General features: G+C 35.2%; 1 protein-coding gene and 1 non-coding gene across 2 annotated transcripts; one reads left to right on the top strand and one right to left on the bottom strand.

Moving 5' to 3' along the window:
* Positions 1-415: 415 nt before the first annotated feature.
* SUPT20H (SPT20 homolog, SAGA complex component) lies at positions 416-21,494 on the bottom strand. The gene is made up of 11 exons (XM_043993730.1): positions 21,447-21,494; positions 19,617-19,733; positions 19,436-19,489; positions 17,722-17,861; positions 15,310-15,467; positions 15,154-15,210; positions 13,975-14,033; positions 12,722-12,879; positions 8,449-8,482; positions 2,737-2,836; positions 416-591 (listed from the first exon to the last, which is right to left on the bottom strand). The coding sequence occupies exons 1-11, from the start codon at positions 21,492-21,494 to the stop codon at positions 416-418; spliced, it is 1,101 nt and encodes a 366-aa protein (XP_043849665.1).
* On the top strand, positions 17,313-17,419 carry LOC122752095. The gene has a single exon (XR_006355896.1). It is a non-coding gene; the product is annotated as a U6 spliceosomal RNA (small nuclear RNA).
* Positions 21,495-24,548: the final 3,054 nt, after the last annotated feature.

The raw sequence follows: 24,548 nt of genomic DNA, 5'->3' as shown, positions 1-24,548 counted from the left end.
TGAATCCAAGGCCAGTGCTTTATCCACTGCACCACCTAGCTGTCTGTAGCTGTTATCTTTTCAAAAAATTAAGCATGCATAATTTTGCAAGTGTTAAACTAAAACAATTTTTAACATTTGGCTCATGTGGAATTATTCTTAATTTTACAAGTATGTCCAGTAAACTTCAGGCTAGAAAATTTATAAACCATCTATTTTTCTTGCGGCACTGAATCTTTCTCAAAATTATGTGTAAGGGTTATGACTTATGTAAATTAATGAGAAACATGGCAGCAAAGCAAACTTACCATACAGAGCCCACTACATTGATGAAGTTAAGTCCAGCAGGGTTGCCATGACTTGGCGTGGACGTGGTTCCTGTAGTTATAGATGTTACCATGGGGAAAGAGGATTGGTCATTACTAGCATTGCCTGCTCAGAGACATTTGCTGCTGGAGCATACGGGGTAAAGTGGGCTGAGGGGTGAAGCCTGAATCTTGGGGAGTAGGGGTGGCACAAGGGGTAATAGGAGTTGAGCTCTGAGCATCAGGAGGGTGTGGGGGTCGATGAAGGGGTTGGTGTAGGAGTTAGATGGCTTAGGAGTTCCAGATCCTGCTCATTGAGAAAAATAACAAAGTTGCTAGTTTGTTATAAAAGGCCAGTCCTTTTTAAAATAAGGTTAATGGATATCTTACTTAGCACTGACAATGTGTTCCAGTTTTTTTTTTAAAAGCAGTAAACTGCAGTGTTAATTTTCTACATATGTATACCAAGAGTGTCACTACACTCAATCACAATTAAGGATGCAGTATATCACCTAAAAAGTCCATTAGTGGCAGTTTTACTATACAATGCTAATACAAATGGGTACTTTTTCCTCTCATCCATTTAAAAGTTAAAATTCCTATATTCTGTTTTTCTTTTTTACTAAAGTTCGGAAGCAACCCAAATTAATTTTTTATAATTAATCCATTTAGAATTGATTTAACTTTTAAACTACTTATATAAATTTATACAGTAATCTGATAAATCAGAATCAAACTGATAACAGATATTAATAAATTAATTTGGCCAATAAACAAAAAATATGGGCACCTCTATATATGTACTATATATATATGAATAAATATTAATTTCCAACATAAGTTCACCCAAATCATAAACGCCAGTAATAAAGCAAATCATTTTAAAGGTGACAATACTGTATCTTTAACAGTAACTGTGTATTTCTCTTTAAATGTAGAATGTATAGAAAATCTGTTGGAATGCAGTACGCACAGTTTATCAATTTAAAAAAAGAAAACAAAAAAAAAAAAGCAAAACCAAAAGCTCTTGAGGTGTTTCTTTTTTAGCTTTCATGTCCTGCAGAAAGAAAGGAAAGAAATGTGAATGTCCAGAAGCTGTCACCCAACCTTACTTCTAGTAACAACCGTGTGCAGTAGAGTAACATAATCCATACCCCCAACATAAGAAAGGTGTGAAGAAGACTTAGAGAATTTATTCAAAGATTTTTGTTTTATCTTTGTGCACAACAAGAAGGCAGAAAAATTTACACTTTTGAGCTATCAGGATGAAGATGCTTATAACTAATGCAGAGAACCACACTCTACCACTGTGCCATGTACTAAAAGGTTCGGTATACATAGTCTATTTAAAAATGTAAAAACTGGAATGGAGTTTCTTTGGACAAATCTGTTTCTATAATGTCTTAAGATTCATTTTTATTTTGAAGAATTTAGTTCAACATTGAGCTAGAATTCTAATAATCATGTCACTGATATCTAAAACCTTTGAGATCACTCAGTTGGAAAAAAATCATATTTTAACATCTTCAATATAGTGCTTTACAATCATTATCACAGTTTAATAATCGACAATGATTTATAAAACAGTATAGGAATGTTTGAAAAAATCAGCCTTTTAATTTATTGCATCACCACCTTAGGACTAAACAGATTGTTTACATACACAAGATATATCTGCTATACCCCCTAAGACATTTTTATCAAATCTGCTATATAACTTATGTAAAATGCAAAGTGGTCCAAGGTACACTGTATCAAGAACACTTTGGAAATCTCACTGTCACGTTAATACCAGGTTAATTTTTTTTTTTTAAGGAAAAAGGTAAACACGAATGGCAAATCTATTAGAAACGTATACACAAGGGTGCATACATAGATACAGAAAAACATACAATACAATAAACATAAAAGTACATACAGTCAACAAGAGACCTGCCTTCAGCTTTGCAAACTGATACAATTGAGGGGCCCACTGTACATTTTAAGTTTTATCGTTCCACTGGCCAAGAAGTTGTCTTGCAATGCACTAATGCAAAAGCCTATGAATATTTAATGGAGAATTTAGGTTGTGACTCCACTTGTGATGAGCTGGCAGGTGACAGAGCAGCTGGAGAAAGCATGCTAACTTGACTAAGATCCAGGAAGGTTTCCGAGAAAGGACCAGGTGGCTTAGAAGTGGGGGGAGGAGTTGGGGACTTATGATGGCTGCCTGATTGCTGTGGACTAAAAATATGACCTGAAAAAGAAGACATTCACATTATTATTTTGAACCATCACAAGAGAGATTTTAAATTCTGTAAAGCTAGAAATGCAAGTCAAAAGAGTTTTTGACAGATGATAGAGCATGTCTTTATCACCATTACAGTTAATCAGTTGTCATCCAAGATTATGCCCCAAAAGAGAAATAAAACCAAGACATAAAAATAAAGAGGAAATGGAAGGACTGCTTTACCTGAAGAGCTACTTCCTGAACTTGAAGGAAGTTTAATGGGTGGAGGCCGATGTTTTACTCCCTTTCCCAACACTGATGGTTGAATCAATAAACTCTCGGGCTGTGAAGAAGAACAATTATTTAAGACATATTTATCAAGACTAAGATTATTACCCAAAATATAGGAACTGTAGAACACATTAAAAATCACTCAATTCTCAAGTGAAACCACCTACATAAGAGATTCAGTATTATAGATACTACAATTTCAAGGATTGTGATCTAGAAATACCACAAAGTCAGTCTTATTTGATTTGTGAGGTCTTTGGTTTGTATGAGATTTATGGGCTACCCCATAACAGGCAGAGAAAATGAAAGGAAAGCTCACTATATTCATCTGAATGTAATCCTGGTCCCACAGAGGGATGCAATTCTATCTTTAGAATATCAGTTTGCCTTTGCTTTGAAAATACTTTAAAAAACTGAACTGATATGGTTAGAAGAGGCTGCCAGGCCAACATGAGCCAAAGGCAGGTGTTTTTGTCTTTTTTTTTGGTCCACCCTCAAAAAGACATACTCTCTGTGTCACCCTCCTGGGAAAAAGAGAATGGGATCATAGTATCTAAACTCAATTATACTGTACCTTTTGCAATCCTATTCTACTCAATGTCAACACCACTGTACCTGAAGTGATACCAGGAAACCAGCCAAAGGGCAGAAATAAAAGCGATTATTGTTCATGTCCTTGTACAAAGGAGGATTATCACAGAATAGTTAGGAAAAAGTCTTTTAAAGTCTTCTAGTCCAGGGTTTTAATGTGCGATGTGCGTGCACATGCACGCGTGCGTGTGTGTGTGTGTGTGTGTGTGTGTGTGTGTGCGTGTGTGTGTGTGTACTCTGACATCTGCATTTTTTTTTTTGAATTAAGGGTTTTTTTTGTTTTTTACAAATAATGAAAATCCACCTTCTCCCCCTCACTGAAAAAGAAAAACAAAATCTTTGTAACAAATATGCATCAGTTCAAAAAACAAACTCTCACAACTGTGTCCAAAAGATCATGCCTAAATCTGTCAGACATGGTTAAGATGTTTCATCATGAGCCCTCTGAAATCGTGGTTAGCTTCTGCTCTTCTTGCCTCTTGCCTCCTCCCAGAGGTCCCACTCATGGGTGGTATATATTTTCTTACTTTCCTTTTCAACTCCTTTGTGATCCATCTGCTCTGCTCCTTCATTAAGTTTCTTTTGGTTAGGACTAAACCCTCCCTCGTATTCCACCTTTCCTGTTTCCCTAGTAAACATACTTCTGTCCTGAATTCTGTGTATATTATTCCCTCCATTAACCAGTTCAAAGGAAAGCAAGATTCAAGAGTAGCCAAACCCATCCTCTTTCCTCATCCTCTGTAATACCCTGGTATGTGAGATAATTCTCATCACTCTTCCTCTACCTTTCCATTCTTCTTGTATGATCAGAAAAACATCCAAATCAACTCCCAGGCCCTCTGTTTGATTAGACTTGCTCTGTGGCCCCTACTGATGACAGGTTATGAGGGCACAGTTATTCTTTAGTTCTCTAGGACTGTTTATGCTTCTCAACTGTTCTTCTTGACTCCAGAATTTGTATTTCAAAGTTTCTACTTTGCTTTGATCTTTTCATCAGGAAATACTTGGAAGTCCTTTATTTCACTAACGGTCCATTTTCCTCCTGTAGGATTATACTTGCTTCTTGTTTATAAGCCTCTATCTTCTGGAATATTCTAAACTCTGATCTTTAAATTGGTTGGCTGCTATATCGTTTGATCCTGACAATGGGTCCTCCAAATTTAATTGCTTTTTTTTCTTTCTGGCTGGCTTGTGGTATTTTTTTATTTGACCCAGGAAATTGTGAATTTTGACTATAATGTTCATGACAATTTTTGTCTTGAGGTTTCTTTCAGGAAGTGATTGGTGGAATTTTTTTTTTTAATTTTTACTTTGCACTCTGGTTCTAAGAGGTCAGGGTGGTTTTCTTCTATGATTTCCTGAACTATGATGAACTATAAAGGCTTTCAGGTGGTACAATAATTCTTAAATTCTCTCTCCCTGATCTGTTTTTCAGATCAGCTGCATTTTTTAAAACATGCGATACCTTATACTTTCTTCTATTTTTCCCCCAGTCTTTTTATTTTACTATTTTTTGTTTTTTCATGAAGTCATTCTATTTGACCCATATTAATTTGAAAGGAGCCCAATGACCCTTCATGTCTTGTTTCTTTCCCCCAACTGTTTCCTCTAACACCCTTATTTCACTTATAAAGTCACATTAGCTCTTTTTTTTTTTTTAGTGAGGCAATTGGGGTTAAGTGACTTACCCAGGGTCCACACAGCTAGTAAGTGTTAAGTGTCTGAGGCTGGATTTGAACTCCGGTACTCCTGACTCCAGGGCCGGTGCTCTATCCACTGTGCCACCTAGCTGCCCCCACATTAGCTCTTTTTAAACTCTTCTTCAACTCACCCAGAAATTCCATTTGAGCTTGTGCCCAAACAGTGTTTTTAAGTCTTTTCTTATTAGATGTTTGGGACTCATTCTCTTCTGGGGCTGTGTCTTGAGGGTGCTTTGTCCCTTAATACCCCTTTTATGGTTTGTTCTTTTATTGTTTGCTCATTCCAGACTTCCTTAGGACTTGTATTAAGATAAAGCTCTATGCATTAGGGTAAAGCTGTTCTGGAAGAATGGCTTGGGGCCAGACTTTGCCCTGTTTTTTTTGTTTCCTGCTTCTTTTCTTGGTGTATATAGGGACAGCCAAGGCTGGGAAACTGCAAGCTTTGATGTATCCAAAACCATCTGATTCATGTTGAAATCTAATCTCTGCCCTCCAGGTCTGAGCTGAACATTTCTAAAATTTGGGTCTGAGTGACTCAACTGTTGGCTTACCTGGCTGGCAGGGCTGCAGTATATTGCTATTGGATTTGGCCACTAGATGGAACTCTGCAGGTTCAGAGTGACAGCGGGTTTCCCTTTCGGTCTGTGCTTCCTGCCCTGGTTATTCTGCTACAAACTTCAGACTGAGCTGGGAGCTGGATCTGAAGATCTAAGCAAACTCCCAGACCGAGAGACACACAGCTAGTGTTTGCTTCTATACTTGCTTAGTTCTCAGTCTAGGGCCCTTAACTGCCCTTTGCCTTGATCCAAGCCTCACCTAGACAGATTCCCTTATGTAGTCTAAACTGGATCTATAACACAACACGGGGTAGTGATTACAGTTGCCTGTTATATTCCTGCATAAGGTCAGGCATTTCTGTGCCAAATCTTTCATCCCTGGTACAAAGCTACATGTAGACCCCTTGTTGGAAGGCTCCATAGGGGTCGGTGCCTCTGGTTAGAACCCTGTCTCCTCCCTTTTTCCCCCTCCCCAGTAATCCTACCCCCTAATTTCTCCCCTCTACCTCCAACCCTCTTTCCACAGACCTCTCTCTACCAGTTTCCCTATGACTATCTGGGCTAGAAAAGTGACTCACTGTGATTTTTTCTTGAATTTCCGATCAGGACTTGGTCTGATGCGTTTTCTAGATCTTTGTGGAGTAGTTGTGGGGGACAGCTCGCTGTACTACTTCCTTCTACTCCGCCATCTGGCTGGTCGATAACTGTATTTCAATATAATTGGTTTCCTTTGTAATACTGTTATTTTATTTATGCCATTTAAATACATCATTTTTAATGATTGCAAGACTAGCAGAATTCAAGTCTGACCCACAACACTGATGGCCACAGTGGGGTCACTCCTTTTTGAGTTTAGTCTTGATTCTGCCAGTCCAAAAGCTAAAAGGCCCTGAGTGGGACTTTGCTTTTTTTCTTTCTCCTTTAAATGCTTCACACCAGACTGCCAAAGGGGTTCATGAGATTAAAAAGGTTATAATCTCTGCTCTACCCTGAATTCCTCATTTTTTAGAGGGAAATGATGCTCAGAGAGGTGAAGTGACTTGGCCAAAATGACACATCCTGCTGTTAATAGCAGATCTAAAATGAGAACAGAGAGGTCTTCTAATTCAAAAATCCAGCAATTCTTTCTATTACACCATGCTTAACTCCTTAAAAAACACAAATAGCCTTTTAACAATCACATGACCTAAGGAAGTGTTTCATAATGAGGAAATTTTGGAATACAATATGGAGTTGACACGCTTTTTGCTTAAGTTGCTGTAATATAATGAAACATAGCATTATTAATCAAAAGCTGCATTGACAGTGGCTAATCAAATAAGATTTTATTGAAAATTACTTATGTTCTAATATAAATACCACTATATTAGTACAAAGATATGTGGCACTAGGGAAATTTGCTTCACAAATATAAAAGTTACCAAATATAGCAAATAATGACCAGAATATTCCCCACTATTATAGATGGTTCACTAAGGCTAAAAGTGGAAAATATTAATAGAAAATACAGTAATATACTAAGAACTTCTATGCTACGATGAAAAGTTTAACCAATCATTTACAAAGCACTTAGGCATTAGAGACATAAAGATTTATGTGGAATATTAAAGGAATCTTAAAATTTGACAACAGGTTAGGCTGTTCTTTTAACTCTTGATAGTGATACTATCAATTTTAACCAAAACGAGAACCCTTAAGCAGTTCTAAGATCACTCTATTAATGGGGAACCAAAAATTAAAGGATGGTAAGAGTTATAGCTTAGTTGAGATCAAGATCTATGAATTATTCTAAACGTGAAGTGGCAAAAGAAACCTAACCTTTTTAAAAAGAAAAGAATCATTTTCACTGTTCTGTTTGGATTATTAATAAGAAAATAACAGTGATCAATCTTACTTCCATTTCTTTTCCTGGAGAAAGTTGACTAAGATTGCCAGATCCACTTGAGTGGGACATCTTGACTGGACACTTCAGCTTCATTCTGAATCAACTCCTGGTACTGATTAATTATTCTGAAATATATATATGAAAACAGAATTTATTGCTATTGCTTCAAAATGAACACATTAGAGATGTATTGAATGGATTACAAAAATCCCATGAAAATGTTATTCTATGAGCAGGCTTAATTTGACAGAATCACTCCATTTTTTCAGTTTTTCTGCATTTTGTAAATGGTATATAACCAAGTTTCCACATTCATCAAAAAATAACAGTGTATATCTGATTAAACAATCAGTTTACACCAACTAAATTTCACATTACTGATAAATGTAAACATCTGCTCTTTATATCCTATAAATGGCTTTAGAATCTATTTTTTAGTTTAACCAAAAGCTATCAAAAGCACATTTCTTACATATATATATATAATATATATCTATATATATATCTATATATATATATATATTTTAACCAATCTTTTATCCAGCTAAAATTACTTGTTAGCTAAAATGACTGAAAACCACTTTTTCTACTGCAGCCTCACTTAGCACTGTCCATTCACTGGCTAAAAAGAAAAAGATCACATTTTAGGCATTTGTAAAATCACTAATTTTAGACCAGTAAAGGACCACAGACTTCATCTAATTTAACACTCTCATTTTATAAATGAGGAAACTGAAGCCCAGAGAGGTGAGTTGACTGCTTAAATCATAAAACTAGCTAATAACAGAATAGGGGCCAGAAAGAATCTAGGTTTTTTCATTTCTGATTGGTAGTACACTTGTACTGTACCATGTAGATTTATTCCCTTTGAATTGATTCTGTGCTTTTTCTTCAAACACAAACAAGCAGAAACAAGATCTAAATGTTTTACCCTTTCAGCGTCAGTCTTTGATCCAATAAGGAACCTGAGGTATTAGAGAAAAATTCAAATATAAGTCATTTCCTGCAGCAGTAGGATAGATAGCTATGGAAATCTTCAGCTCCAGAACTAAACTTCAACAAATCTATGGTAGAAAATATAATTCTACACATACCATGATTTAAAAAATTACCAGGATAATATAAAACAGGGTTTACATTTACTATTTGCTATCTAATGTACTATTTATCTAAAGTCAAGTACTGAAAATCATGTTTAAGGAATTTAGACTCTCAATAGTACATGCAGTGAAATTTCCTGAATTGGGGGTAAAGTGCTCTATCTTGTTTAGCCAGGTAAACCTCTTTAATTGGTTGGCAAACTCTAGTTGCTGATTTATATTGTCATAACACGTGGCATGTAACTTCCAAAAGAAATGTCACAATGTTTTATAATCACATGAGCCCTTCGTTCTGTTGCTTTTTAAAATTCCCTCTCTTTATCCAATACTGCACTCATTTTCTCCTCCAAGTCTATCTTCTTAACTCATTTCATTTGCTGTTATACCTATGCTGTAATGTTTCAACTAGCTATTTCTTTGGAGACTGCATCTCCATGACCTTATGATGCTCCCACTCTCCTCAACACACATTTTTGGGTAAGCCCTACCATTTGAATTCATTGCCTAGGAGAAAAAAACATTTAACTGAGGTGATTTCATCTGTTTACAAATTTATGGTACATTATTTCTTCTAGATCCTTATTTCTGCTTAAGAAGTGAAACCAGAACACTGGTGATGAAACAGGAGAAGAAAGGCTTAGGAAGAGAGTGGTGTATGGGGTTGCAGATTCAAAAATAAGATTGCCATCAGAGAGAAAGATCTTAAGAGATCAGAAACCTTAAGGGAGAGACTTCAGGTGATGCTTTACCAATAGAAAAATTGTTATCTAATGCAGCATAATCTTACTTTCTTTTCCTTCCCAATTAAAACTTCCCTAAGTCAACTGTGAGCTCCTTGAGGGCAGGTAGTTTTTGTATGAGTCCCCATTACTTAACCTGGTACTTTGAACCAGAGAAAGCACAGTGCTGAATCTAATCTTAACTTGATTTATTTTCCACCTCAGGGCTTAATTTACTGCCCTCACTGTATAAACGTCCAGCCCTAGAAAGCTGGATAGTCTAATACTGAAGGGCAGAAAACAAGCAAATGCCCATAAACACTATGGACAAATAATGTCATACATCAGTTTTCTCAAGTGTAAAGTGGTGGTGGGCCATTATATTCATTGATCTTCAAGATCCCTTCTAGCTTTAACAAATTAAAAAAATAAGTACTGGGGGACACCAGAAAATCTTTGACTCTAGGAAGTCTTTCTGGACTCATATCCTTTCTCCCTAAATATTATATTGTAAATAGGCAAGGAAAGGCCCAACTTAACATTTAACCCAATATTAAAAAACTTAAGCTATGACTTCCTCTTGGTACTTATGAATTGAGGATTTGGGTTAATATTTTTGTTTTTGAAGGACATTAAGAAGCTGGAGTGCATCCTGAAGGAGGCAAACAGGAAGGTGAAGGGATTCAAATGTTTGCTACCAGAAGAATCAGCTGAGAGATCTAGGGGTGGCTTAACAGAGATGTAGTAACTATAGTTAAATATCTGAAGGGCTGTCATGAGGAAGAAGGAATATATTTATTTGTGGGCCCCAAGGACAGAACTAGAAACAGTTGGGTGAGGTAGATTGAGGCTGGATATATAAAGAAAATTCCTTATACTAAAGTTGGCAAATAAATGGAATATTCTACTCTAGGAGATGATGAGTTAGTAATGCTGTAATATTGTAGAGAGGATTTATGCTTCAGTTGCAGGGCTGAGCTATTCTGGAGTCTCTTTCAGCTCTGTTCTTCTACTCTACTCCTTACTCTTACCCTATCTCATTTCCTACTTTTAGTACCTACTTCAAAGGTTGCTATAAGGATCAAATGAGATAATGTACAGTAAAGCACTCTATAAATACCCATTATTATATTATTACCTACAGTGACAGTTTCAAAGCTTGCCCCCCACTCCCACCCCCTTTTTAAAGGTTCTAAAATGCAACCCAAACGCTAATCCTTTTTATCAGATGACTTCTGCACCTACTTCAGAAGACTGAGACCTTTAGAAATGGGCTTCCCTCCTGACTGCTTTCAGATCCTGCATTAGTAGTATCCCCTCTACCTCCTGCATTCCAATCTTTCCTTTTCTCTACTCTTCCTTCCCATCTGCTTACAAATGTGCTCCAATTTCCTGACCTGACAGACTGATTGCCATTTTGGTCCTTTTTGAGTACAAAGGACAACAACAATGAACAATGACAATTGCTACTTTCTTTAAATTCCCTATACCTCATGCCAGGCGTTCTTTTTCTCACTACATACTCTCCTCAATCCTTTGTAATATAAAGTCTGCACAGGAAAAGTTGGTATTCCTGAACCTATTTTTTCAAAGGCTTCCTCCGAAATTGTCAAATCGAATCATCTTTCTCTTAATTCTTCTCCTCTTGGAATTCTCTGTATCATTTTGACACTGTTGATCTTTTTCTATTATTGGAAATTTTTTCCTCTGTTGGATTCTAAGACTCAGATACACCTTATTCTCTGTTACTGTTCCTTGGTAATTCTCAGTATTCTTCTTTTGTTCCTCCTCCTTATATGATGGCTACTTGCCCAGGGTTTTGTCTCTCCGGACCTCTTGCATGATCACTCTCTCCTTTGGCAAACTCATTTGATCTCATGGCTTAAATGATCACTTCTATACTATATATATATATATTATGACTCTCCAAATCTATAGCACCAACCCTTAATTTTTTCTTCGGAACTCCATATTCAAATCTTATTTTTATGTCCCACAAGTTCTCCCAGGGAGAAACGTCTAAATGGGGCTTATTTTGGCTCTACTTGTCCTATCAGAGCCACCATTATGTACTTGGTCTCTTTTTCAAAAATCCTGGTACTCTCTCTACCTTTTCTTATCCCTTACCCTCCCAAATAACTAGTTACTGATTTTACCTCTTATTATCTCCTACAACTGTTCCCTCTTTATTCTCCACTGCCACCACCTCAGTCTCGATCCTCAACTGACACTCTTCTGAAGGACTGAAATAATTTCCTTGTGTGTCTTCCTAGTTCCATCCTCTCCAATATGAAAGATTCTTCATATGACTACCATAATAAGCTTTTTTATGGAGGTCACTCCTCTGCTCTATTTAGTAATGCTCAAACTTTGCTGAATGGCATTCAAAGCCTTTATAATTTGGTTCTACTTTACCTTTCCAGTTATCATCCAAAATTCTCTCTCCGGGTCTTCCATAATTCACTTAAACTGCATATTCTGTGTCCAAATAAGCCTTGTAATCCTCTACACGCACACTGTCCTCTACATCTGGAATGCTACTCTTTTTCACCACACACTCTCCTCCTCCCCCCACTCCTTTTTTTTGCTGTTGTTGTTTTGTTTTTGTGTGTGTTTTTTTTTGGTGGGGCAATGGGGGTTAAATGACTTGCCCAGGGTCACACAGCTAGCAAGTAAGTATCAAGTGTCTGAGGTCGGATTTGAACTCAGGTACCTCCTGAATCCAAAGCCGGTACTTTATCCATTGTGCCATCTAGCTGCCCCCCCCCATTCTCTCTTCAGGCAATAACCTTTCACCCTGACACTTAAAGCAACAGCACCTGATTTTGGTATCTCTTTAATAGAACTGCATGTCTCACTGTGCATTATTCACTTATATGTCTTATCTCCTTTACCTGAATGCAAACTCCAATTTTATCTCCCTCAGTACCTGTAAGTAAGCTCTATGTATGACAGATATTTAATAAATGCGTGTTACGTTTAACTAAACAAAAGGATAGGAAATAAATGACCTCTCTTGTCTTTTACCAACTCTTAATTTTTAAGATTTAATAAAGGGGCAGCTATGTGGCACAGTGGATAGAGCACCGGCCCTGGAGTCAGGAGGACCTGAGTTCAAATCCAACCTCAGACACTTGACAACTTACTAGCTATATGACCCTGGGCAAGTCACTTAACCCCAATTGCCTCACCACAAAAAAAAACCCCAAAACCTCAAAACAACCTCAAAAGATATAACTAAATTTTCATCTTATTTCAAACAAAAAATTAAATTTTCTTTATTTGTCAAAATTCCATTAGGAATTTTATAAATAGTAAGAGCTTAAGAAATGTTCACCACATAATCAGCTGATCTTAAATCCATGTGTATTTAAACAAAACTTACTGGGTTGGTGACATCGGGCGCTCAGTTTCTTCATCACTTCTATAAGTCTGTATTTTACCATAGTAAAGTGGATTGCCAAGTGACTGAAAAATGGTTAGCTTTGTTTTCTGAAACTGATTACCAACTTCACATTCAAATACATAATCTTCTTTTATCTCCTAAAAAGACAAAATATCACAAATAATGTTCTTACAAAGGTAGCAATCCAAATGAATAGTAAAATAGGGAAACAAGTGAATGAGGGCAGAACTGCTCTAAACAAATCCTGGACTATCCATATAGGCCTAAAACAATTTCCTAACATTATTTTAGTGCACCCCAAAACGCCACCCTGCCCCAATGTCTGATAGGCAAATGGCTCCTATGGCACATGGCTTTTTAGTCTTTACCTAACAATGTAAATATCTTGAAAGTATTTTTCATATTATTCATCACTTGGAAACTTTGGAACAATGGAACTTTTAATTCTATGAACCCAGGTTGACAGAAATATCATAGATATACATAATGGACAAATACAATGCAAATACTAAATAATATTAAGACATATCCTTTCAAGACAACCTTACTTTTTATTATTTATAATTTTTGCTCTACTACACAGAAAAAGATCCTTCACATTTCAATTTCTTGGGATGACCTAATTAATCTGAAAACTTCCCACTAAAAAAGCTCTATTAACGCACAACTTCAAGGAATAAGACTCTAATAACAATGAACTTTTTTTTTCCAAGTGCAATTCTAGAAGACACGAACATCATAAATTTTAGAATAAAAACCAAATAGCAATAATTACACCTATAAATTTTTTTTTTTTGGCGAGGCAATGGGGATTAAGTGACTTGCCCAGGGTCAGACAGCTAGTAAGTGTCAAGTGTCTGAGGCCGGATTTGAACTCAGGTACTCCTTAATTCAGGGCCGGTGCTTCATCCACTGTGCCACTAGCTGCCCCCACACCTATAGTTTTTAAAGAAAACCCCAAAATCAACATTTAACATCTGGTTTCAAAAAGTTTATCTATAAGTTATGAAGGAGAATATAATTTTTTTTTTTCTGGGAGTTCATGACACCTTACAAACCAAATTTTTTCAATTATGTTTAAAAAGATAACTCAATATTTCATAAATTGTTTCAGAACATCTTCACTAAATACTAGAACTGAGATTGGCAGAGGTTTCAATTACTCACATGTGCTGGCCAGGACAGTTGGCTGTGAGTCATCAGATTTGATAGACTTTTCCACTTTAGCATACTTTTCCACCTAAAACGTCAAACCAACAAAACACAGGATTGTAGAGCAATGAATAAAAGTCTGGAAGAAGGAAAAAGAGCTTAAGAAGTTCAGTAATCCTTGGCTACAATTATACAGAAGAATTTTTAAAAATAAGTATATTAGTTTTGAAGAAGCTATTTAAGATGAATGAAATAACATTCAACTTTACAAACACAGTTGAAAAGTGTTTAGAACTTCCCTATGTATTCTGGAAAAGTGATTTGCCTTTAAAATAATCCCTACTTCAAATTCTTACCACTGAAAGTTTTAATGATCTCTCTCTCTCTGCCACTGTATTCACCTTATAAGGTAAAGACTTAAAATTTGCCTAACATTAAACTCAAACTCCATAAATATATAATTTTTGAGACCTATGTAACTTTCAAGCTTAATTTTGTCTCCAGTATTTATAAAATAGATTTTTGCAGAATTAGTTTCCAGAGAAGCAAACAAAGATAAAATCTACTCTGCTACTATCTTCAACCTATTTCTTTGTAGTTTTATAATAGAGCATATTAGGAAAAGAGACCAGGTAGTATAATGGAAAGAACACTATATCTGGAGTCTTGGATCTTGCTCTTTACTACAGATGTGACCTTAGGGAATTTACTAAGTCCCAAGTTTCAGTTTTATCTGTAAAATAAGTAGGCTAGCTCCTTCCAATTCTAAATCCTATCATTTTAGAAGAGAAAACCAAGTAGTGGTAAGGAGGTTTAATAGTATTACTTTAACTTAAGTAATCTTCTTCCATTCACTTATGGTTCATAGGTAACAAAGCTCTTAACCTTGATCACCCCAAAATTGCCAATTTTAGAGTGTAATCAAGTTGAGAGGAAGAGGACACATATATGTTATGATTGTGAAAAACTGTATCAGTTTAAAGAGTAGGGATTCCATTTGTATTCAGCCTATTTCGGAAGTTATTTGATTACTCTTATCCTACAAAAAGAGTTTACAGTCTTTTCATATCTTGAGCTCTTTCATTCACTACTTCACAACATAGAGTACATAAAGAATAGCATTTTAAATAAGGAGTTACTTTTAAAGGCTGTTACCATACACATATAAAGTTCCTTCAAAATTCTCCAACCCCATTCCTATTCACCATCAGCATTAGCTAAACATATGCATTTTGGTAGAAATAAGTTAAGTAACTTACATCCACTTCTGAAGGTATAGTCAAATAACAGGGGTTCTGTTTCCACATATCCACACACTAAAAATTAAATAACAATGTAAGTATCCTGGAAACTAGAGCAAAGCAAGGTTTTTATTTGAGCAATAAATATTAATTTTTAAAAGAAAATGTGCTTACATTTCCTGCTTAGAAATTTTGAGGTTCTACTGCTGGGCTGTTTTTCTCTCTTTTTCTTTTTCTGCAAGTAATCAAGCAATCTTAGCTGTGGGGGAGCTGTAGAGTGGGACACATCCTGCTGCCGATTCTGGGAAGACCTAGAGTATCTCTTGAAACATCTAAAATATTTAAGATTCAAAATAAAAAGTGATATGAAAGAAATCTTTAATGGATATATGGTAGCATGTAGGAAGCACTAACGTTTTGAATGAATTACAAAAGGTATCTATGAATATTTCCAGGAACTCATCTATTAAAAATTAAAATACTATAAATAATGGTAGCTGGCATAACGCCTCAAAGCAGAAAAAAGGTGTTATTCAGAAGCAGTTTCTCATTCTCTCCAACAGCATTAGAATATATTTAATGTTTAAAAAAAAGTCTGTAGGAAATGTTTTCAAAAAGAACAATTCACATATTTTTGCTAAGCAAATTAATGTTGGTACCCAGGGGCATAAGGCCTCAAATCTGACAATGTCAGTAATAACATTTATATTGATCTTTAAGGTTTTCCAAAGCTCTTTCTATTCCTTTGATCCTCACAACTCTGGTTGTGGTACTAGACTAAGAAAAGACTAAGCGATTTTTCCTAGAAACAGACAACTAATAAATGTCAGTGCTGGGACCCAAACTCCTGCCACTAAATCACTAGACAGATGTTAATCTCAACAAGATTAATCAGAACAGAAGCCATCCTTGGTTGAGGAGTTGTTGAAAAAAGTCAGTTACTTTTTTGGGTCATCAAGAAAACCACTAAAAGAGTCTGGCCTTCCGCTTTTGAGACTCATACAGTTTCTTTGAAGGTTTCCAGGCCTCATTATTGTAGAGGAGGCTCTTCACACATATGATTCTTTACTAAGGCAACCCATATACTAAATGAAGTGCCCATTCATTCTTAAGGACTTCTTGTGGACAGGAAAGTGGCTCATTCCAAGCATATTTTAAATAGGATATTTTCAAAACACCACTTTATAAAACTAGATGTAATATCTTTAGTGAAGGATAATATGCTAAATAAGCAACCATTTTAAAGGTTGATTTAAATTAAGGAAACAAAAGAAAAAAAAACTCATGAATTCCAACACAAGATAAGGTACTTTCCTACTTTATTTATTATTTCCAAGGGTAGCATTTATAATAATTGCCTTCATTAATAACTACATTAAATCTTCCCTAATTAATATAGTTCAGTAAGTTAAACTTTAGATAACAGATTTAAACTTTAGATAAGTGTGAGGAATATTATTATCAGGAGCCCCCTGCCGAGAGAGCATGGGTTGACCTTTCTAAGGTCCAGTGTTCTGAAGTTACCTCACATCAATATGAGACCATTCTCAACCAATCACCTTGAAGCAGTGTGGAAGGCTGTTCGTTTTATCAGTTGGTGGTTGGAACCTCATGGGAGGTGGAGCTCTGATTGCTCCTGGGGGATAGTTAGGCTTTTCCTATTCTTTCAGAGACACTTGTTCTCTCTTTGTTAAACTGTTGTCCTAGTTAGCTTTCTCCACCCTGGGGACAGGTGCCACACACATTTAGTTTTACCCATTACAGTTTTGGTGAGCCAGCTCGCATTTAGTTTTACCCATTACAACAGATTTATTAAAGAAAATTACTGTTCCTGTATATTAAAAGGCTGACACCTTTAAGCTGTGTTCTGGTTTGCATCAGGTTTTTTCAAGCCATGTCCTATCTGAATTAGTGCTAAAGAGGCCAGCAAAGACAACTATTTCTGTGTGAGAAAACTTATTATGCAAAGTAAATGACACTATCAGTTTGATGGCATGTGCAAAATATATAGCTAAAACATTAATTAGGATAGTGTAATTTAATTTTTTTTTTAAAAAGGATAATTTAGTAAACTGTTTGGCTTACTAAGTGACCACATTTTCCACAATTCCTGAAGAAAAACTGAGTTTATCAAATATAATTTTTAAAGCACTGACCACTTTAAAATTTAAATGGAAGTGCTCGCTTCGGCAGCACATATACTAAAACTGGAACGATACAGAGAAGATTAGCATGGCCCCTGCGCAAGGATGACATGCAAATTCATGAAGTGTTCCATATTAAAAAAAAAAAAAATTTAAATGGATACGAGTTTATACAAGAAGTAAAAAAACTAGAATTATGGTTCATATGTAGACTCTTCTTATCCATTTTACATTTCAGTTTTTTCTCTGGTGGGCTTTCAAATTACTTAGAACTCTGGGAAACTTGGAGAAAATTTTAATTAAATACATATAAGCCCAATAGCCTCATAGTGGGGAAAAACCACTATCCATACAGCAAAGATCTCTGGCAAAAAAGTTAGAACCACTAGTTATTGCAGAATCTCCTTAAACCTATATATAATCCTAGAAAAAAGATGATTACCGTTTCATTGGTCTCGTATTCATCTTCTGTTTATTATAGAGCAATCTGTTTGCAGTACAGGTCACTGCTATAGACGGATCAAGACACAATGGTTCTGCTGTGGCTAAGATAAGCTGGCTCTCAAGGAGAAGTTTGTCTTCCTGAAATATAGACATGCATACTTATAGCACATTTAAGATATTTCACAACTCTGAAATGATAAATATAGACTTAAACACTCCTTGTACCTTCATACACGTTTGTGAGTGAAATAAAATACTTAATTTCAGTATTTCAATACGTAAGACTTTAAGGATTTGGCAGCATAAGACTCCTATTGATAATACAATAATTTGTACGATTTTTAAAAACAGCTCATATTAAAATGCACAATGATGACAGATCATTCTGTTTTCTTTACAGTTAAGAGATAGGCCCAGGAAAAAGAATTGCTTTAGAATGTAAATTTGGCAATTTGGCCAGTGCCTAAGGATTTTTACCAGAACAAAGCTAACTAGAACTGTCTTGTATAACTGAAATACTTGGCTTTGTTCTCTCTCTCTCTCTCTCTCACACACACACACGTATATATGTATGTGTATAGGTGTATATGTATATGCATATGTGTGCATGGATATATACATGTTTTCACTTCCATTAAGTAAAACACGTTTTTATTGAATCTTTTATTAGAACTGAATCCTGCATTTTAAAAGTCCCATGATTAAAAAATTCTAAATTCAGAAATGACATATTAATACTAATGAATAATATGGCTAAGTAAATACTTTTGCAGAAAATAAGCATAATTTGTTTATGCAGTTATTATTTTCTAATAAACTGTAAAATGAACAGGAAAGTTATTGTTCCTCCCGGGGAGAAATGTCCAAATGTCTTTTTTTTTGGTGTGTGTGTGTGTGTGGAGAGAGAGGCAATTGGGGTTAAGTGACTTGCCCAGGGTCACACAGCCTAGTAAGTGTTAAGTGTCTGAGGCTGGATTTGAACTCAGGTACTCTGACTCCAGGGCCGGTGCTCTATCCACTGCGCCACCTAGCTGCCCCACAAATGTCTATTAATGTAATGGCTACTGATTCTTTTGTAATCATGTCATAGAGTCATTTAAATTACTTAGACTAGGGGGCAGCTAGGTGGCGCAGTGAATAAAGCACTGGCCCTAGATTCGGGAAGACCTGAGTTGAAATCTGGTCTCAGATACTTGACACTTACTAGCTGTGTGACCCTGGGCAAATCACTTAACCCTCATTGCCCCGAAAACAAACAACAAACAAAAATTACTTAGACTGAGTGGTTATTCTGTTTACAGTGGGATAAATTATTGAGGGATTTCCTGAATGGGATAAAGGGTAGAGTAAAAGAAGGAAATGGACTGACTGAGCTCTAAGGTTTGAAAAATAAATGACTATTCTTAGGACTTGGCTTCTACTTGAAATACTCTAAGACCAGGATTATCATGAGGTCAGTCAAGGAATTTTATATTCTATAATTAAATCTTTAATTTAAAGACTATGCAAGAGGGGGAAGATAAGTCAAATGTGTCCAAGATAATTAAACCCAAAAGAGAATCTTTGACAGTTTAAGACATGAAATGTGGGGAGGAATTTTGTTTCTTGATCTTCAAAAACAAATGTCAATTAATTTCATACTTTTGATGATAACAATTTTTATTTTGTGCCTTAAGTATGTGATCGATTAGAAAAAAAACTGCTGAACTTACTTGTGTCCATTTATGGTTATCACTTGTTATAGAATGAACATCACAGATTAAAGTCTAGAAAAAAAGTAAATAGTACATCTATATAAACATATGAGCACAGGAATAAATTATGCAATTAAAACGCTAACCTGCAGTTAAAACAATAGCCTACGATTTAAGAACTTAAATGAAAAATGCTCACCTGCATTGTTGGACGTAAGAGAATATGCCTACTTTGGTAACCTGGAGATTTCATATTCCCAGATTGTCTGTAGTCACGTATTTCTGCTATGACACACCCACAATGAAAAATATTAACCTGTTTAAGACAAAATATTTTGGAGGAGAGTAACTTCAACTTTCTTAAAAAGTGAATCAAGAATATTCAGAGCTTAATAAAAGAGGAAAACTGATTATCATAAGAGTTAAGCAGATGTCACAGATAACAGAATTTAAGTTTATTCAAATGCATGTCACCAAAAATGAAGTCATGCTCATTCTAGGAACATCAGTAATTTTTTTTCCTGACAGGTGAGGTACATGTGACAGTTATTTTAATAGGATGCACATGACTCAGCCTATTTAAGTTAGATTCAGCAAAGAGCAATCTACTGTCAACAATATTCAGCCTTTTCCCCTGAAGGTGAAAACTTTCCAGATAAACAAATCAATTTTCCATTGCTAAGTTTTGGTGACTCCTTCCACTTTCTACCAGCAGTTAGTTGTTAGACATTAAATGGAGTATCTCACCAAAGGAAACATGTGACTAATAAAAAGGCAACTTAAAGAGGAAATACTTTTCACCTGAGATTTTTCCAGGAGATCAACCAAAATAGGTGGTAATTCTTCAGCATCCAAGTATTCAAGCAGTTCTCCTTCTTCATAAGGCAGGCGAATGGTTCAGAATCTGAATTTAAATGACAAAGTAGAACTTGTGGATAAAATAAAGGGCAAGTAGATTTTCACATAAAATGATGCTCCTTCTCCAAAGGGAACATAGCAGACACGTAAGAGCTATTATTTAAAAGGATTCTAAAGCTCCATGTTACCTAAGTTTAATGAATTCATAATATAGCACATTACCAAAAGGTTCAGTCAACACTATGCTACATAATGGAGGACATGATGTTTAGATTAGATGTGTTCTCTGCTCTCTCAGGGCTTAAAGTGTAATAAGAGAATAAAGTAAAAATAAATATCGATGAAATACAATGTATTACACACTAGGTCCACCAGAAAGTTGCAAGATAAAGTGCCATGGGAGATGGAACATTGTCAAAAACCAAAGTGACTGGAAAAAAAGTGGCATTTGGGTTATGCTTAAAGGATGGGAAGAGATTCAATAGGACAAGAGAAAAGGACAGCCTAACAAAGGCCCGTGAAACCATATAAAGAAAGCCATGGAAAGAGTTCCAATGTTGTTGTTGGCTTTTTTGGGGGGTGAGGTGTTAGTGGGAACGAGGAGCTGGAATGAGAATACTAGAAAAGAACAGAATTTCAGTAGAGTATTGTGAATAATGGAGAAAATCAGCAATAAGACATAACGCTTAAAAAGCAGAGTGGCAAAAGACTGTAGAGAGCCTTAAATGCCTGGCAGAAGAATTTACTTTGCTGGCCACAGGGTGTTACTGAACAATTCTGAAGTGGAATGGCATAATCAGATATATCCATAAGAAAAATTAAACTCATATAATATATGGATTAGAGGAGGTGGGGTGGGGTGGTATAGAATAAAGTGTTATGAGTTCCTCTATTGGGATGGTAAAGGAGAGGTGGTAACTGTAGGGGCCAAATTTAATATGGGGAGAGTTAATTGGGTGGCTCGCTGTAATATTGGGGTTCAGAAAATAATGAGGGACCTCTAGGACCCACCATATTAACTGATACACTACACAAATGTATGAGGCAAGGAAAAAAAGATAAGCATATTAGGAAATATCTGACCAACAGGTGCAAGATCAATTCTGTCATAATCAATACCAGTTCAAGAAAATTATAAAAATAAAGCACAATATAAATTATAAGCAATTACCAAATTATAATCAATAATCTCAATGGCTTTTATGCTCGCTGGGACCATGGTCTGTATCTTACATAAGAGCACTTAACATTTACTGAGTTAAACAGAAGAAAATTCCAGTCAAACAAAGGAGCTGATAGTTCCCTGAACTGCATCATGATCAAACTTCAATTATGTTGATTCCTTTATATTTCATCTACAAAATGGTCACTCATAACAGAATTCTCTTGATATCACAACTGCAAAAGTAATTTGAAACCAATACAAAATGAAAACTTTTGGGGCAGAATTCCTACATATGTTCTAAAAATAACCCAAACCATAGTATTTGCCTCACTACAATTTATTATGTAATCTATGACCTACATTCAAAAAAAGTCTAAATTCATGTAAATTCCTTAACTAGTCCTAGAGATGTGGAGATGAACCTGGGTTTTCAAAAGCTACACTTAGTAAGGCATAAGCGCTGGCAGGTCATACTGAACTAGAAGACTCAGAGTATGGGTCTAGTAATGAAAGTTAAAAGCCAAGTGATTTGTACATATAGCATTTACCTGAACCATTCTTTCCCCTGAGCATCAGAGAATAGCCCTCATTTCCTGGGTATAGGTTGACTACCAGACAGGAGAGTGTTTCTTGCATTACAAGCTTCTCTAGCAAGTTCACATTTCGTCTCAGCTTCTGCTTTAAAAGGAGAGAGAGCTCGTGAAAATAATCATTAAAACTATATGACTCATAAATCACTTTTCTGGAAAAATGAATCCAAGATTACTTATTGGAACATTTAGCAGTTAGTTAAATAAATGATTCCTGGAGTAACTAACTCTACAAGGCATAGTATAAGTAGAGGCACTCCTCAGGATCACTTTCAATAAACTTAACATGTTCTTCAAAGAGAACTTGGGTCAGTATAAATCAAATGGAAATTAGTACTATTGTGAAGACATTTATTTTCTACTGAAATTCACTATATGAAAAATATCCCAAAATACATAAATATATATCCTGGGGTTTTGGTTCATTGTTATTTTTTTCTTTCCCCAAAAAAATTATACAAAATACTTTCTATACATTTTATATTATTTTTTTACTCTTCAGAGTCATTGAGAATCAAATTGGTCTTCATCCTCATTTTAAAAAACAGTTGCAGAAGACATTTTAAATTGTTATCAGTATTTCATCTTAGAGATGAACACGAATTCAATAGCAAAACCAATGTAATTATTTATTAGATGATTATGCTTATGAGATGTATTAATCTAGGTCAAAAATGTGTTTGAGATGACTATTTTCAACTACAAAATGATCAACTATCAAATTTCTGTTAGAATTTTAGCTAAAAACACAGGAGAATTATTCTTGGTATACTGTCATTCTTTATCAAATAAAAAGCTTTCTTTAAAATCCTGATAATTTAAAAAAAACAAGGAAGACTTTTTTTAAAGAAACAGTTATTCATTTTAACTATCTCAAATTTCTTAGTAAAACCTCTGGGAAATAAAACCTCTCCATTATTAACTTCTATGCATCTAATTAAAAAAAAAAGCCATTGCAACACAGAAGGAATTTCTAATACCTGAGCATGGAACAGAGTTCAACAAATATCTTCTCAAGAAAGGAAGCTGATTCCTACAAAGTCTCTAAATAGTTTTAGAAAAGCATAGGCCCAGGGAATCTGGCCCCAAACACATCTAGCTAGATTACCTACGAGGTGGATTAACTGTTTCTAGTGCCTATATTTTAAGTATATCTTTTCTTTTCTTTTTTTTTTTTGCGGGGCAATGAGGGTTAAGTGACTTGCCCGGGGTCACACAGCTAGTAAGTGTCAAGTGTCTGAGGCTGGATTTGAACTCAGGTCCTCCTGAATCCAGGTGGCTTTATCCACTGTGCCACCTAGCTTCCCCTTAAGTCTATCTTTTAAAAAAAGTTAAAGCTTTCTGACTATTTGCTCACTTTTAAGATGATCAATAATTAATTTATTTACCTTTGGTAAATCCTGTGGTTTTTAGTTCTTACTTTTCTGCTATATGCTTCCATAATCCTAGAAATACAACCTTCCTCATGTTTGTCATTAGCCCAAAGTATTTTAGGGCCAAGATGAAAAGGTCTTTAAAATACTCTATACAACTGGGTTGAAATCTACCTTGAAAATACTATGTTTACATTCAGAAGGAAGGGTACCTCCTAAGAAAGTTAAAAATTAAAAGGTCATTACTCATATAATCCTACTCCTCCTAATTAACTACTTCCCTTGAATTTCAATAGGTATGATAAATACCAAATGAAGAAAAATTCTACTTACCTTTATCTCAGGCTCTTTCTCACATTCTTCTATATATAAGTCATATAGCTTCTGAAATACAGATTTCCTTAAATAAAAAGAATATATAAAAGTAATGTAGCCATGATAATGATTATAAATATCTGATGTTAAGTAAACTGTACTATAAAAATGTTTAAGTGTACACACCTTCCACTAGATAAATATTTCCGTTTAGGAGGTCTCTGACGGGCACTTTCAATGACATACTGAAAAAAAGAAGTCTATGAAAACACTGCTTTCTTTTGTTTTATGATTGAAACAATCATGTAAGATTACAAATATATTTCAGTGATTTAACTAATACGTGCAAATTTCTGATATATGTTAAATAATGCCTATTAAAAAACCCTATTGTTACAATATAACACTGTCACTAAAACTTAAATGACAAGAGCAACTGGCAACAAAATTATTTTATAAAGATATGATGTAAAAAAGACTCCATAACTTCCAGTTATCATCTGTCTCATTGCAGGAAGTTGTCTAACTTTCGTGAGTTTTATTAGAATATTTATGATTTATTCATTTTGAAATTAAGACATTCAATTGCTAACATTCTTCTTAATTTCCCTTATTTTCTCCTCATAATTGCTTAATCCAATTAATTCCACAAATCAGTGGGGGTGTAGTATATAAAAGGTACATGATTAGGAAACCCAAATAAATAGAAGACTTATATTATGACTACTGTAAAACCTATCTTAATAAGCTTTCAATGTCCTTGTTTGAAAGTTTCCTTCCACAATAGGTCTTTAATTATATCATGTCTAGATTCTAACTATATCCTAAAT

This window comes from Dromiciops gliroides, chromosome 3 (genome assembly GCF_019393635.1).
Source record: "Dromiciops gliroides isolate mDroGli1 chromosome 3, mDroGli1.pri, whole genome shotgun sequence".
Taxonomy (NCBI): Eukaryota; Metazoa; Chordata; class Mammalia; order Microbiotheria; family Microbiotheriidae; genus Dromiciops; species Dromiciops gliroides.
This window is presented reverse-complemented; position numbering and strand designations above follow the sequence as displayed.

What these genes read in the sequence shown, in the direction of transcription:
- SUPT20H (XM_043993730.1), bottom strand. Translation starts at nt 21,494, where the DNA reads ATGGTCCCAGCGAGCATAAAAGCCATTGAGATTATTGATTATAATTTG. An exon ending in TCTTACGTCCAACAATGCAG is followed by an intron (nt 19,490 to 19,616) that starts GTGAGCATTTTT and finishes CTTTTTTTCTAG; the next exon opens with ACTTTAATCTGTGATGTTCA. An exon ending in AATACGAGACCAATGAAACG is followed by an intron (nt 15,468 to 17,721) that starts GTAATCATCTTT and finishes TAAATATTTTAG; the next exon opens with ATGTTTCAAGAGATACTCTA.